The sequence below is a fragment of the Lolium rigidum genome, chromosome 6 (assembly GCF_022539505.1).
Source record: "Lolium rigidum isolate FL_2022 chromosome 6, APGP_CSIRO_Lrig_0.1, whole genome shotgun sequence".
NCBI classification, from domain to species: domain Eukaryota; kingdom Viridiplantae; phylum Streptophyta; class Magnoliopsida; order Poales; family Poaceae; genus Lolium; species Lolium rigidum.
In genome coordinates this window covers 166,270,687-166,286,956 of record NC_061513.1, presented here as the reverse complement: position 1 = coordinate 166,286,956, position 16,270 = coordinate 166,270,687, and the positions used below count along the sequence as shown (strand labels likewise).

The following is a 16,270-nucleotide window of genomic DNA, read 5'->3' as shown; positions in this document are numbered from 1 at the left end:
CTATGTATCGAAAGCTTATAGCAAATAACTTAATGACGAGATCTTATGCTACGCTTAATTGGGTGTGTCCATTACATCATTCATATAATGATATAACCTTGTTATTAATAACATCCAATGTTCATGATTATGAAACTAATCATCCATTAATCAACAAGCTAGTTTAAGAGGCATACTAGGGACTTCTTGTTGTCTACATATCACACATGTACTAATGTTTCGGTTAATACAATTATAGCATGATATATAAACATTTACCATAAACATAAAGATATACATAATAACCACTTTATTATTGCCTCTAGGGCATATCTCCTTCAGGCACGGGCGAGGCGGGGAGAAGCGCCGGCTTGTTGCCCATCGGTACAGCTGGGCATGGGCAGCCCGGCCCGGAGGACCCGACCCAAAAATCCCGGGCCGGGCCAGGTCGGGCTTGCACTTCGGGTCGGCCTCGGGCTTGATTTTGAGCCCGAACGTCGGGTCGTGCTGGGCTCGGGCTTGCAATTTTTGCGATTTAGGCAAGGTTCGGGCCGGGTTCGGGCTCGATTTATAGGCCCGACGGTCGGGCCGGGCCGGGTTCAGGCTTGACATTTTAGCTTCGGGATTTTTCGGGCTTGGCCCAAAACCCGGCCCGCGAGTTTTGCCCAGGTGTACCCATCGGTGGCGACGGCGGCCGATTGGTACAGCGCGGCGGAGTGGCCGCTACTGCCGGCAGGAGGCGCGGGCGAGGTGGATCTACGGTGCGGCGGCGAGCAACAGTGGGGCCGGCGGTGGAATCGACCGGAGGCGGCGGGATTTCGCAGCAGCGGTGGGGTGGGAAATGGAGGGCCGCGCGGGGGGGGGGGGGGATTTTCCAGCCGTTGGATATTCGCGCGTGCGCCGAGCGATGCCGCGCGCTGTAGCCGACGCGTCACATTTGGCGCTCGAGGTTGTGCAAAAAGCCGTGCGCCCCAAAAAATTTACAGCGCCGCGCCGTTTGCCACGCCTGCTGGAGGAGCGATTGCGGCTCCGCACGCTGCAAATCGGCGATTTATATAACGCGCGGCCTATATATCGCGCCTGTTGGAGATGCTCTTAGATAGATGCCATCCGCTAGGTAGTATTTCTTGGTGCAATCGTGATAATTGATCACATAGTTCACGAGAGGAGCATGTCCTTTAACAAGCTTGGCGAACACATTTGTCACCAGAGCGTGTCCTTCAACAAGCTTGGCAAACAATTTGAGCACTGCAGCACACTCATGTTGACATTGTGACATCTAGCCAGCCATATCAAAGAAATCATGCCAAATTCACATATCTTGGTATGCCACAACCTGAAGTACCACACTGCAAGCTTCTTTGTGACTTTTGTACATTCTTTGCCAAACAAATAGAAAGTTTTTCATAATTAATGCATGCAATCGATGCTTTTAAACATCTCAGGAAACCCTCTTGCTTTGTTATGTGCCATAATCCGGGCAACATCTTTTCAGTGGGTGTTCTCACGTATAATTCTCCAACCACGACCACTATTACGCGGAAAACCGGTACATGCACTCAATAGCAGTCGATTCGGCCATGGGCAAATAGTCATCATGTGTATCACCATGAGCTCCATATGCAAGCATCTTCAAATCAGCAGTGCATTTTTCGATCAAGGAAAAACCAATCGTGCCAACACAGTCTTGCTTGCAAACGAAGTAGGCGTCGAACTCCTTGACGGCAAACACAATCTTCATAAACAACTTGCAAAATACCACATCTTCGCGTGGTGGATAATCAGCGAAGTATTCGGTGTACAACATGCAATAGCCCTCCAGCCTCTGCCTCGGCTTGCTCTTGCACCGCCACGGCCTTGAACCTCCACACCGCCGCTTCAAATCCCGAGTGTCTGTTCCTAGGAGACAAGAGTGGATTTTCATATGCTCGTCGTCGTCGATGGCAGCAACATCGACCTCTTCCTCCAACAGTGTGGCGATCATGTCCTCATCGTTTGAATCCATGTCCAGGCAAATTTCCGAACACCTAGCGGGCAAGACGGTCACGAGGGGGGCTCAGAAGTGTCGGCGGATGACAAAGGACGGCCAAACGGGGACTAGTGGATGGCGAGGTAGGGCAGGGGTGTTTCTGCAAGGCGGTCCGACCATTCCGTCAGTGGGAAACGGTGGAGGCGAAGAGGGGTGGCGTGGGCATGGGTGGGGAAAGGGGCGAAATGGGGAAGATTTTTCTCTCTCGTCACCCACAATGCTAGCCCACCCGCTATTCAGATCCATCTGATGTCCCGATGAAAACATGTTTTAGAGGAGACAGCTGGAGATGCTCTCATCCATCAGAATGGAGGAGGTAGTAGCATACACCAATAGTTTATACATGGAAGTACGAGCGTACTGTTATCTCCGCCCAGAGATCCAAACACAGAACACCAAGGAGAGGGGGACCCTAAATCGCCCTTCGACCCTGACTCCCTGAGATATAGCGGCCAGGCAGGCCGCTATCGGATATCCTAGATAGTAAACTTATCCAGGCCAAGCTGTTTTTTTAGAGAATATCGGCACTTTATTGATTAAGCAACATCAGTACATAGTACTTCTCGGATAGAATCCGAATAACATCAAAAGAGAAATTACATAAATTTGGCTCACTACTCCCAGCTAAAGTATGTGCCGCAACATTCATATGACGACTGTAATGCTTGAAAGAACAAGTGGCGAACTCAGCAGAAAGTTTTTTGATATCACTTACAACGGCTCCCACTTCAGACCGATTCCTCTCCCGGAAAAGAATATGCTGAATCATCGATAAGCAATCTGAGACTAAAATGATGTTTAAGAAACCGTGATCTTTTGATACCGTCAGCGCTCGCCTGATAGCCGTAGCCTCAGCAACTTCAGGGGAGATGATGCCACCAATGCTTTCGTTGCAAGCCATTAGCATAGCACCTGTGTGATCACGTACCACTGCCCCCCCAGCCCATCCGTCTCTCCGCAGCAAAGATCGCAGCATCCACGTTAACACAATTACAAAACCAGTCCTTCCGGTGGTGGAATCCATCGTGACTTTGAGGAAGATTCACACGTTTTTACGTTACCAAGCTGTTGTGTGTATTTGTTCGGGCTTAAAAATTAGCTCATTCTGAAGGAATCTGTTAGATGCTCCCTCTTAACATGTCATTTGCTGCCCTCCTGTGTCTTTGGGGCCTCACGGCATCCATGACGGATTTCATCTGGAAGTTGTTGAACACTGTTAGGAATAAATTAGCTTCAGATTTAGGCTAATCAAGCAGTTAGCAGATTCCTTAGAATATTCTCTTTAGCAGTTAGCATATTAGAGATTTGTCCAATCGCTGTGCAAAGCGAACAGTTGTGTCCTTTCCAAAGAGACACAAGTTTTGTAACCGATATGTACTCCCGACTGTTGAGGTCATATAAATACCCACAGTCCACATCAATGAAAAGCAATTATTCACATCCATTCGTTCTCTCTCTGTTTCTATCTCTTCACGTCATCAGCACTTGCTTTGCCAAAAGCGATGACAGTAAGGGGAAATTCTCTGTCAAATCTGCATATCATGTGTATGTGACAATGAGGGATACAGGACAAATGTCTGGCTATACTGAGAACTCAGTCCAATGGAAGCAAATTTGGGAGTTACCATGTTTACCAAGTGTTAAGCAGTTTGTATGGAGGCTAGCCCACAATAGCCTGCCACTAAAGATGAATATAAAAAGAAGGGGAATGGAGTGTGACACATTATGTGTATGTTGCAAACGGCAGAATGAAGATGGAGCTCACTTATTCTTAAAATGCAAAGAAGTCAAACAGCTGTGGAGATCGATGGGATTGGAAGGACTATGTGATCGTATGTGCACTTTTGGGAGTGTAGAAGCAGTGGTACAAGCGATCCTAGCACTAAAGGAAAATGAAAAGATCCTAGTATTTTGCATGCTTTGGCGTTGGTGGCTGAGAAGGAACAAAATAAATTCAGAAGGGATGAGGATTTCTGTACAGGAGGTACGTAGCCAATCAGAATATTGGGCTTCTGAATCTGCTCTATTCTGTCGGGCAGATGCAGTTCGGGACAAACAACAAAAGCAGTTGCAGTGGTTGCCTCCAGAAGGAGACTTCCTGAAGATTAATCTGGATGGTGCTTTTCATCCTGAAACAAGAGTAGGCGGGTGGGGTTTTGTCATCCGAGATTGTACCGGCGCTGTCCGAGGATCTGGTGTTGGCTATATGGCACAAGCTGGAAGTGCAGCGCATGCAGAGGCGCAAGCTTGCTCAGAAGCAATCAGTGCGGCGGCTCAATGGGGAATGGGACATATCCAAATCGAAGCTGATGCACAGAATCTCTTGAAAGCAATGCAGGGGAGTGAGTTCGACCTGACACCGGAGGGTGTCATTTACCGAGACATGCGTCTCTTCGTCCAGTTAAATTTTCTCTCCGTTATTTATTCGTACTGTCCTCGTACTTGTAATAATCTAGCACATGCCTTAGCGGCTGATGGTGTGAGTAGGGGTGAGAGCATGCCCAATGCATAGCCCTAGGGGTGTTGCCTCACACCTTTATCTAGGTTCGGGTGGTCCAAAGTTGGTTCGGATGAGGAGGTAGCCTCTTCATCAGGAGGCAACCTCTTCAGCCATAAAGTGAAAAATGTGAGAGAGAAAGAGAAAAACCAAATCAGCTTTTGAGAGAAAAACATATTAATGGGACCATAACATGGCATGCATATGTCAAAAGTTTTATCCAAGCCTAGTTGGACAGCTGCCTCCATTGCTCATGCCCTTATGGCCTGAATCACTACCTGTACTGTCTAGTGTCTCGGTGGCCAGCAGGTTTGCTGAGCCTGTTAATTAATGGAATAGAGTGTTCCATATAAAAAAAAAAAAAAAAAAAGCGAATAGGCCAAGGAGAGAAGAAGTACAGAGAAAGGTAAGAAAGGATGGACTCGCTGCCATCCTTGGCTTTTTCCTTCGCTCGTTTTGTGGCACGAGAGGAGCGCCGCTTCCATACTCGTCGCCATCGAACCTTCGCTGTTCGTCGCCGGAACTTCGGCCGTCGCCATCGCCTGGACAGGAACCGTGGCCTCCGCCACCACAGGACACTATGGAGTACCCCTCGCCGCCGATATGGTCCTGGTGCTGGTCTCCGTCGGCGCCACCCATATCACCGGCACAGCTACCGTGGTTACCGCTGGGTGCAACGCCGCCACTCGCCTGGAGCACCAGGCCCAAGTACCACGGTGGTTGTGGGCCCCGGTCATGCCACAAGTTGCTACCGTGGTGCTGGAGGTCGTTGTCGTCGAGTCGGAGGTGGCTACAGAGTTTGAGAACGAGGCCTCCGCCTCCAACGTCACCACGGACGCCGACGAACTTCGGCCTCCTCCGCCGGCATTCACTGCCCCGCCCATGGACTGGCTGCTGGGCGGGCCGAGCGCCGGGTGGCTTGCCGACGACCCCGAGCGCGACGATGATGAACTGGAGACTTCGCTGCCGATGATGCGCTACTTCGAGCGCCATGGGAACAGGCCGCGCCTCCCGTCCCCGACGCCCTCCGACGAGGTCGCGGAACACTTCGCTCCGCCGGGCTACGCCGACGTGACGGAGTTCTTCGAGCCGCCGGCTGCGGCTCCCGTGGACGCGCTCCCGCTGGCGCTCACCACCAACCTCCAGACGGAGATGGAGGGGAACGGGGCCGTGGCAACCGCTCGCGCCCGCGCGCTCGTCCCCGACCTCAACCTCCCCGTGCCGGAGGAGAAGGAGGAGGAGAACGAGGACGCGGCGCCGTCACCCACCCTCCCGACGCCCTCACCTGAGGCGCGCGTGCTTGTCCGCCGCCTCGCATCAGCCATGGCGGCTCGCCCTGCCGGCATCCGCGCCGGGACTTGGTCCCCGGCGAAACTTAGCCTCACAGATCGCTTGGGGGCGCTCCGCCTTGAAGACCCCTCCGAGGGAACAAGCCGCCGTTGAATCGCTGGACACGGCCGCTGGCATGAAGCTGGGCAGAACTATGTAGAAGATAAGGCGAGGAGGAGTGGACGACGACGGGATTTTATTTTCCCCAAGTCGCTCCTCCCAGACTCTCCCTATTTTTCTATTGAGATCAGCGGTGTCCCGAGACAGGCTGTGTACTGAAAAGTCTGGAAAGCTATATGCCTAGTTTACTAAGTACTGTTACGTATAGTACTACTGTCTGGAAATCTCTGTTTTATGTAAATACATCTATTCTAGACCTTATGTTTATTAGAAGTCACAAGTATGTAATGTACCATGTTATTAACATATTTGCCCCTAGCATATTATAACATGTTATTTGGTACAGCAATTTTATCCCAGCTCTAAATTCATCCGCGTTCAAATTGTTCCTCTAGAACAAATTTGTTGCTTACCAAAATAAATTTTACTATCAAGTAAAATTAATTAAATGCATGATCATACATGCAGGAAAAATGGGTGACATCAGTAAAAAAGAATTCCAAGAACTATAACTTGATGGAAGTAACTATCTATCATGGGCCATGGATATGAAAATAAATTTAAATGATCGTGGCCTTGGTCCCGTGATTATCACACCCCCCGAAAATGCTCCAGAAATACCCCAAGTGGCAAAGTATGCGGCATTACATTTCATAAGGCACCACCTCCATCCCGATTTAAAAAATGAATATTTGATGGAGGAGGATCCACTAGCTTTATGGAACTCCCTCAAGGAGAGATATGACCAACAAAGAGCGGTTATGTTGCCGGAAGCCGAGAGAGAATGGTCTCTCATAAGGTTCCAGGACTTTAAGTCCGTTGCGGCATATAATTCTTCCGTGCATAAAGTTAACTCCAAACTGAGATTTTGCAACAAGCAAGTTTCAGATGAAGATTTAATCGAGAAAACCTTATGCACTTTCCATCCCTCGATGAGGATATTGCAACAGAAATATCGTCAACACAAATACACGAAGTATTTTGAGCTTATATACACATTACTTCAGGCCGAGAAGCATGATGAACTTCTCATGAAAAATCACAATGCTCGCCCAACGGGTGCCATGCCGATCCCTGAAGCACATGCTAATGCTCATTTTACTAATAAATTCGGAAACCGTAAGAGGAACTTCCGAAAATTCAAGGGAAAGTGGAAGAATAATGGTCAAAGGACCAATGGTCAATTTAAGGGGAAAGGTCATTTCAAGAAAAATGATCAAAATGACAACTCTCAAGTTTGTCAAAGGTGTGGATGTGCGAATCATCGTACAAACAAATATCGTATTCCCAAGCACCTAGTGGATCTATACATGAAGTATGGAGGAAAAGGGAAGCAAGTTCATGGAAACAAGGCTGAAGCTCACTTCAACGCCATTGAAGACAACCCTCAAGCTAGTCCTTCTCAAAGTGCTATTGAAGAATTCAAGCCAAAGGACAACATCATCCTCGATGAAGACATGCTTGTGGACTACACCCAAGATGTTTTTGGAGACCTCAATTGATCTCCTAAACAATTGATGTCACTTAGCTACTCACACACTACGTTGTGTTATATATTGTATAACAACAAGTAGAATAAAGTCTTTTAGACTACATGTATTGTATTATGTGAATCAAACATAATATTGTAATATATTTATATTTTGAATTTGTAATATAAATACTATGTATGTAATTTGATGAATATATGAATAAAATAAATTTATTCTAAAATATTCTCTTTCTATTTTTAGAAATTTTACGGGAAAAATCCGATGGAAGAAGAATTATGTTTAGTGGATAGTGCTACTACTAACACAATTTTAAGGGAAACAAAATACTTCCAAACTCTTACTAAGAGAAAGGAAGATGTTATGACTATAACCGGGAGTAACAAAGCAATAATTGGTTCTGGAAGAGCCACATTCACACTCCCTATGGGTACTACTATTGTAATTCAGAATGCACTCTTGTATCCTGAATCAACACGTACCCTTATAAGTTTCAAAGATATCCGATCAAATGATTTCCATCTTAAAACTGTTAAGATGGATAAGAAAGAATATTTGCTTTTAACAAAAAGCGACGGATATGAGGAACAAACTCTTGAAAAATTCCCTTCATTTTCATCCGGATTATACTTTACATACATCAAACCCGTACCTTATGTTGCGTACAAAATAATTTTTCAAAATCTTGATAAATTCAAGACTTGGCATGATCGTCTTGGTCATCCTGGAATAGGTATGATGAGAAAAATTATAAGCAATTCTGTTGGTCATAATTTACCAATTAAAAGATTTCCTAAATCATCAGATTTCGTATGCACTGCATGTGCTACTGGGAAATTAATTATTAAGCCATCCTACCTCAAAGTGAAAAATGAGTCGCTTAATTTTCTTGAAAGAATTCAAGGAGATATATGTGGTCCAATACAACCTCTATCAGGACCATTTAGGTACTTTATGGTGCTAATTGATGCATCCACTAGATGGTCACATGTGTGTTTATTATCAACACGTAACCATGCTTTTGCAAAACTAATAGCTCAAATTATCAAATTAAGAGCAAATCATCCTGAACACAGGATTAAAACAATAAGAATGGACAACGCGGCTGAATTCAGCTCACGTGCATTCAATGATTATTGTATGGCCTTAGGCATTCATCTAGAACATTCCGTACCTTATGTTCATACTCAAAATGGATTGGCTGAATCTTTAATCAAAAGAGTAAAATTAATTGCTAGACCATTATTGCAGAATTGCAATTTACCAACCTCTTGTTGGGGACATGCGGTTTTACACGCCGCAGATCTGATACAAGTCAGACCAACTGCATATCATGAAACTTCCCCATTTCAAATAGTACGAGGCAATCAGCCAAGTATTTCCCACCTGCGAAAATTCGGTTGCGCTGTATACGTACCGATATCACCACCGCAGCGTACCTCCATGGCCCCCCATAGAAAAATTGGAATCTATGTGGGATATAAATCTCCGTCAATTATAAAATATTTAGAACCCCTAACAGGGGACCTGTTTACAGCCCGGTACGCTGATTCAATTTTTGATGAGGATCATTTCCCGGCATTAGGGGAGAAACAAACCACAAAAAATGCCAGGAAATAGATTGGAATGTAACAGGCATCCAATCCTTAGATCCACGTACTAAAGAATCTGAATCTGAAGTTCAGAGAATAATAGATTTGCAACACTTTGCAAATAACTTGCCAGACGCATTTACTGATCACAAAGGTGTCACTAAATCATATATCCCTGCAGTCAATGCACCAGAACGAGTAGAGGTACCAAATAAAACTACTCAACTCCCAATTGCAAATAAAAGGGGAGAAATCTGGTCTCAAGGGAAAAGGCTTCTCCAAAGCCACCGCGGAAACAAAGAAAATCTATGACGGTAAATGCAAATCAACCTGAAGTTGATAGACACCAAGATGATGTTCAACATCAAGAACCTAGCATAAATGTGCACACAAATTCTATTGCTGGGACATCGAAACAACCAGACTCCGTTGTTATGGGAAATCACACGGTGCTCGAAGAAACTAATGAAATTTCCATAAACTATATCGATTCGGGAGAATCATATAATAGAAAGACTACAATTGTCGACACATATTTCTCCTCTAAAATTGCTAAAACCCTTCAACTGGATCCGAGCCAAAATCTATGAAAGAGTGCCTGAAGCGCTCAGATTGGCCTAAATGGAAGGAGGCAATTGAGGCAGAATTGCGCTCGCTTAATAAAAGAGAGGTATTCTCTAAAGTAATACCTACTCCTTAAAAAGTCTTCCCTGTGGGAGCTAAATGGGTTTTCGTTCGAAAAAGGAACGAAAATAATGAGGTGGTGAGATATAAAGCGAGACTAGTAGCACAAGGGTTTACGCAGAGACCCGGTATCGACTACGACGATACATATTCTCCTGTAATGAGTGAAATTACGTTTCGATACTTAATATCATTGGCGGTACAAATGAATTTATCAATGCGGTTAATGGATGTAGTGACCGCATATCTATATGGGTCACTCGATGCGGATATTTATATGAAAGTCCCTGATGGACTTAAAATCCCTAATCCAAATATAAATCGCAACATGTATTGTGTAAAATTACAAAAGTCACTCTATGGCTTAAAGCAGTCGGGTAAAATGTGGTATAACCGGCTTAGTGAGTTCCTTCTTCAGAAAGGATACTCAAATAATGATGATTGCCCATGCGTTTTCATAAAGAAATCCTCAAAAGGATTTTGCATCATCTCAGTTTATGTTGATGACCTCAACATCATTGGTAACGCGACAGATATATCTGTAGCACGCAATCATTTAATGACGGAGTTTGAGATGAAGGATTTGGGAAAAACCAAATTATGCTTAGGTTTACAACTTGAGCATCTTCCCTCAGGAATACTCGTTTATCAGCCAGCATATATTCAGAAAGTTTTGGAAAAATTCAATATGGATAAATCATATCCATCCAAGACACCCATGGTCGTTAGATCCCTTGATATGGAAAAGGATCCTTTTAGACCTAGGGATGATAACGAAGAAGTATTGGGACCTGAGTTTCCATACCTTAGTGCGATAGGAGCACTAATGTACCTTGCTAATTGTACTAGGCCAGATATTGCCTTCGCAGTAAATTTATTGGCTAGACATAGTGTAGCTCCAACAAAACGCCATTGGGCTGGAGTGAAGAATATCTTCAGATATTTACAAGGTACCAAAGATCTTGGTTTATTCTATAAGAAGAATCAAGACATGACTTTGACTGCCTATACTGATGCTGGCTATCTTTCTGATCCCCATAATGCTAGATCACAAACTGGATTTGTATTTTTATTCGGTGGAACTGCTATCTCATGGAAGTCAACTAAACAGACTTTAGTAGCAACTTCCACTAACCACTCTGAAATAATTGCGTTATATGAAGCTTCACGTGAGTGTGTATGGCTTCGCAGAGTGATTAATCACATCCAGACCTCATGCGGCATAGGTTCATTAGAATCACCAACTATTATCTATGAAGATAATGCTGCATGTGTTGCTCAAATGCATATGGGATATATTAAAAGTAATATCACAAAACATATTGCTCCAAAGCTGTTCTTTCCTCATGAATTACAGAAAAATGGAGAAATTGATATTTTGCAAACAAAATCATGTGACAATCTTGCAGATTTGTTCACTAAGTCTTTACCAGCAGCTGCATTTCAAAAATGCATCCTTGGCATTGGTATGAGACGACTTAGAAATTTGCAAAGTTCAGGGGGAGAAATCTCCCAGGTCTAAACTTAGTATTTATCATCCGATAATAATATATTGTACTTTTCCTTATGAGTTCTCCAACGGATTTCTCATATAGGTTTTAATAATACAATTATTATACCAACGGTATATCGGATTCCTATATTCTCCTTATATTTTTCACAGGATTTTTGGAGGACATACATGGATTGAAGAAAATCAAGTTCTTACAAGACTAAGGACTATCAGGACGTTCGCATTCAAGACGCTATGGATAATTACAAGAAATATAAAGATTTTGAAGACAGCGTTGTCCAAGGGGGAGTGTTAGGAATAAATTAGCTTTAGATTTAGGCTAATCAAGCAGTTAGCAGATTCCTTAGAATATTCCCTTTAGCAGTTAGCATATTAGAGATTTGTCCAATCGCTGTGCAAAGCGAACAGTTGTGTCCTTTTCAAAGAGACACAAGTTTTGTAACCGACATGTACTCCCGACTGTTGAGGTCATATAAATACCCACAGTCCACATCAATGAAAAGCAATCATTCACATCCATTCGTTCTCTCTCTGTTTCTATCTCTTCAAACACTTCTCCTTCCCGGTCCCAAAATGATTGTCAGCGCCACAAATCCCCACCACCGTCATTAGATTACATCCTGTCTCTCTCGCCCTCTTTGTTAGAGGATCTGCCTGAAACAACATATCCTAACAAAACACAAATTTGCGCTAGCTAAAAACTGAACCATCAAGAATTACAACCTATTTCTGAACTAACGCAGTACTCCAACATCTTGGTTCAGCTACACCCAAACATGCCAGAATGAGCAGGCAGAAAGACCAATGTTGTTTATGCAAGGCCAAAAACTCATAATTGGCAACCGCTCACAGCAAATCAGTAGAGTAGTTAAGGCAGGCACGCATGTTACTGGAGCGGGGTGGGATAAAGAACACAGCCAATGTAAAACTGATGTCTCAGTCATGCAGCCAGGGTACTCATGTTTACAAAGTAATGTTAGAACTCAGACAAAAATGAAAACGTAATGCAACAGGATCATAGTTGTCACAAGAGCAGGGCGGTGGCTGCTCATTTCTTTGTAGGAGCCTGACCAATAAATTTGGTAAGAACGTGACAATCCGGCGGAGTGATGTTCTTATAGTACTGATATATCGTCTCTGTTATTTCGAACCCAAACTTCTTGTAGAAAGCAATTGCATCGTCGTTGTTTGTCTGAACATGCAAGTATATCTCCGGGATGTTCTGCTTCGCACAGAGATCGAAAACATGGTTCAGCAGCTTAGTTCCTGCCAAAACAAAACGAATCAATTATAACGCAGCACAGATTGTACACTTCTACTCTTAAAAGGCAGCTTGTGATGTTGCCACTTGGCAAAAGCAAACTATTCACATTCCTTGGATATCGTGAAAAATAATACAAAAAGCGAAAGCATCATAGGTGTATTTCAAGCATGTGAAGTTTAAAACAAATTCATATTCATATTCTTTCAACTAGCATTCATATTTTGAGACCGTGCTGCTGTAGGGGTAAGGGGTAACAAACAAAAAATGCTGCAGTGAGTTGCCACACTATTTTTTCTTATCAAACATAACCATCCAAACAGTCCTAAAACGTGTATATGAACCTTTCAATTGAAGCAAACTCAAATTTCTTTGCACCACAATGTGGCCAGAGCTTTCTAAAACTGTTTTGTGTAAACTCCTGAAATACTCATTTACCATCAAAGGAATCTTATTGCCAAAAGGCATGTTAGCAGTCAGTGCAGTGTGGGAAAAGGTGTAGCCTAGCATTAAGAGGACTCTGAAACGTATATAAACAAACAACACAGTATGAATAACTGCTAGGTGAACCACATGTGCTATCTAGTCACTAGGAGGACGGACATACCCAACTTACTATCATTGGATAGTACGATTGACGGGGCAGCGGTTGCTAAAAGAAAGCATGGAGAAGCAGCTATTGTTCGAAAAATATTGGAGCAGAAGTTGTGAAATCAGGCCAGAGTTTCTTTTAAGTTAGATGGTGTAAAATCCTAAAATTCTCATGTTAGCAGCCAACAGTGTGATATTAGCATTTAGAGGACTCTGAAACTTACCAACAAACAACAAAGTATGGATAGCTCATTTTATGCAAAGATACTACTAGCTAAGCAAGGCTAACCCCATGTGCCACCAAGTCACGGGAAGCGGTGTGTGTGCATACTAACATACTATAATTGGATAGGATGACCGACGAGGGCAGGGGTTGGTCGCAAAGCCAAGCATGACCATTGCTCAGAAAAAAAATGAAGAGGCAGCCCATAATTTTTTGTTGCGCGACGATCTTTAACCTTATTCTTACTGTAGTTGAAGTCACAAGGTATTTTATTGCAGATGTGTTAACACTAGTAACATCATTGTCGGGGCTTCATTTGGTTTGGGAGTACTACTACTATTACTCACATGCTCTTCCTCCTGCAAAAAATTGCAAGTGCTCATTCTGGTGGAGGGACTGTCTGAAAGACTGAAACTTTTGCCCACTTCTAAAAGTCTTGCTACATGTTATCTACATAATGGTTCCTCAGTGCTCCTATGGCATGATAGTTGGCACAGTCAGGATCTAAGGCAGGTCTATCCACATTTGGCACCATTTGCTAAAAAAATAGAATTTCTTCAGTGCAGCACCTCTCTTAGACTCTTTGTTGGATTTGTTTCACTTGCCTCTGTCAGCTGGTGCATTTGCTGCATACCAGGATTTCAGTGTTCTAGTGGCAAATGCAAATGATGGAGAAGGTTCAGATTCTTAGTCAAATCCATGGGGACCCACGTTTTTTTGTATCCAAAGGCAATTCTTATTTATGAAATGAGAGATATCCTGATCAGATTCCCACCGCTTTTGGTTGGTTATGGAAATCATGCTGCCAGCACAAACATAAGGTCTTTTTTCTGGTTGCTGCTTCAGGACAGGCTAAACCCTAGAGCTGTGCTGCAAAGAAGAATTTTTTTCATGCCTGATTACACTTGTATGTGCAATGAGGGAGTTCTAGAAACAAGAGAATGTCTGTTTTTTAACTGCCCTTTTGCAAAGGCTTGCTGGAAAAACCTACGCCCAAATAGGGATATCTCTGCTAATCAAACTCCTTTGGAATGCATTGCATATCTGAAACAGCAGCTGAATAAACCTTTCTTTATGGAGTTGATTATGCTGGGAGCTTGGGCTATTTGGAAAACTAGGAATGCATTCATATTCCAAGGAGTTAGGGCTAATTTATATAGGTGCGGAGCTCTTTAAGGAGGAACTTCACTGGCTCAAGTTCAGAGCAAAGAGGACGAGTTAATCTCTTTTTTCAACTTGGATAAATAGCTTCATTTAATCCTTATCATTTTTCTGTACAAATATATTTTACTCTTGCAAATACAAGAACCAAAAAATATATAAATATGTGCAGTAGAATGCAGCTGTTGTCTGTCAAAACAACCAGTGTCAGCCCATTATTTCTAACCTATTTTCCTGTGCTGAATTTCTGATACATGTAAATGTTTTCTTTTAGAACTTGCATGCCATCAACAGCTGCAACGATTACATATGAACAAGCATATAGAACGGTACATGTTAAAATCCTTTTCTCCTTAAATAAAATCCTTCTCCAGAGGAAGTAAGTATTACCATCTACACAACAATAAAACACATACCATGTCCTACAGGATATAACGTGATAAGAGTATTAAACCTTAATTTCATGAGCAGATGTGGCAGATAGTCACTATCTACAATCTTTGACACACCCAACATGATTTTAATAAAAGATGCTGGTATAAGCATGATCATCATCATTTGTTGGTAGAGTTGAAATTAGGGTACAAGATAAAATGCAGATGATGCAATGCAGTAGCCATACAACTATTCAACAATTACTATCTGATCCACAATGTCAGCAACCAGGAAAATAAGCACCAAGTTATTATCTTACTTGTAAGGTTCTAGGCCTCATGAGCAAACCCCAATACGGTGTTCTTTTCATATAACCAAAAAATAAGTTTAGGTAGGAAAACAAATCTCACCAAGACCGAGACCACGGTAGGGCGCCAATACACCCAGAGTCATGATATAAACACAGACCGCCCCTCCTTCCTTCTTCTCCAGGCGACAAGCAATTGCCCCAACACATATATCGCTGTAGTAAGCTACAAACAGACAGGAAAAAAACAGCAATCAGACAACAGCAGTGACATATTCTTTCATACACGAAATCAGCCGAACCCAGCAGAGAAATCAATGTACCGGCAACCTAGATGCATACATACAACTAAGGGGGGCATTCTAAAATCCAAATCCAAATGGTTATTCCTCCCCAATCTCGCAGCAATCAACCGTTTCCTGCCTTCTGTCCGCAGATCCAATAGCTGGAAGCGAGCGGATACAATCCCAATACAGGAAACGACCGGATGAGGCCACGAACTGATCCCGGCGGCGCGAGGTAGGGATTCGAACAAGATTGGAAGAGACGGATGGGGAAGGGGGCGTGCTCACCGAGCTTGGAGAAGTCCTTGGAGGCGATGGCGTCCTGGTAATACTTGTCGTTGTAGCGGACGGGGAAGAGCGCCGTGTTGAGCTTCTTGAGCTGCATCACGTTCTTGTCCCGCAGGCCATCGAGGGACGTCCGGGCGACGCCGCCGCCGCCGCCGCCGCTCTTGTCCTTGCTCCCGGCTGCCTCTCCTTCCCCAGCGCCCATGCTCCCCGCCCCTCTTGCTCGGATGCTCTCGCCGTCGCCGTCGCCGTCTCCTTGGCCTCTCCCGAGACTCGAAAGTTTGCGTGCGATGCGACCACGGCGGCGGGTGCGACTAGCGACCAAAACCCTTCCGCTGTTTTGTTGTTTTCGCTACTTCTGACTGCTTTCGCTGACACATCGGGCCTACCGACAGTCACCGACCGCGGCAAGAAACGAAGCACCATTGCCTTGCGTTGCGTGCCCTTGCATTTTTTTTTAAGAATTTCAGGATTTTTTTTTGAGGGGTGAGGGGCCCACTGGAAGATTTTTTACATCATGCACCAAAGCTGGGCGAATGAAATCTGGTTG

At 44.0% G+C, this 16,270-nt stretch overlaps 1 protein-coding gene across 1 annotated transcript; it reads right to left on the bottom strand.

The window, feature by feature from the left end:
• Positions 1-12,138: 12,138 nt before the first annotated feature.
• LOC124668036 (N-alpha-acetyltransferase 50-like) lies at positions 12,139-15,998 on the bottom strand. The gene is made up of 3 exons (XM_047205240.1): positions 15,724-15,998; positions 15,255-15,377; positions 12,139-12,499 (listed from the first exon to the last, which is right to left on the bottom strand). The coding sequence occupies exons 1-3, from the start codon at positions 15,923-15,925 to the stop codon at positions 12,282-12,284; spliced, it is 543 nt and encodes a 180-aa protein (XP_047061196.1). The 5' UTR covers positions 15,926-15,998; the 3' UTR covers positions 12,139-12,281.
• Between the last annotated feature and the right edge of the window lie 272 nt (positions 15,999-16,270).

Coding starts and splice junctions, on each gene's coding strand:
- LOC124668036 (XM_047205240.1), bottom strand. CDS start 15,925: ATGGGCGCTGGGGAAGGAGAGGCAGCCGGGAGCAAGGACAAGAGCGGC. Junction 15,378..15,723: donor CAAGGACTTCTCCAAGCTCG/GTGAGCACGCCC, acceptor GTCTGTTTGTAG/CTTACTACAGCGATATATGT. Junction 12,500..15,254: donor CTACCGTGGTCTCGGTCTTG/GTGAGATTTGTT, acceptor TTGTTTTGGCAG/GAACTAAGCTGCTGAACCAT.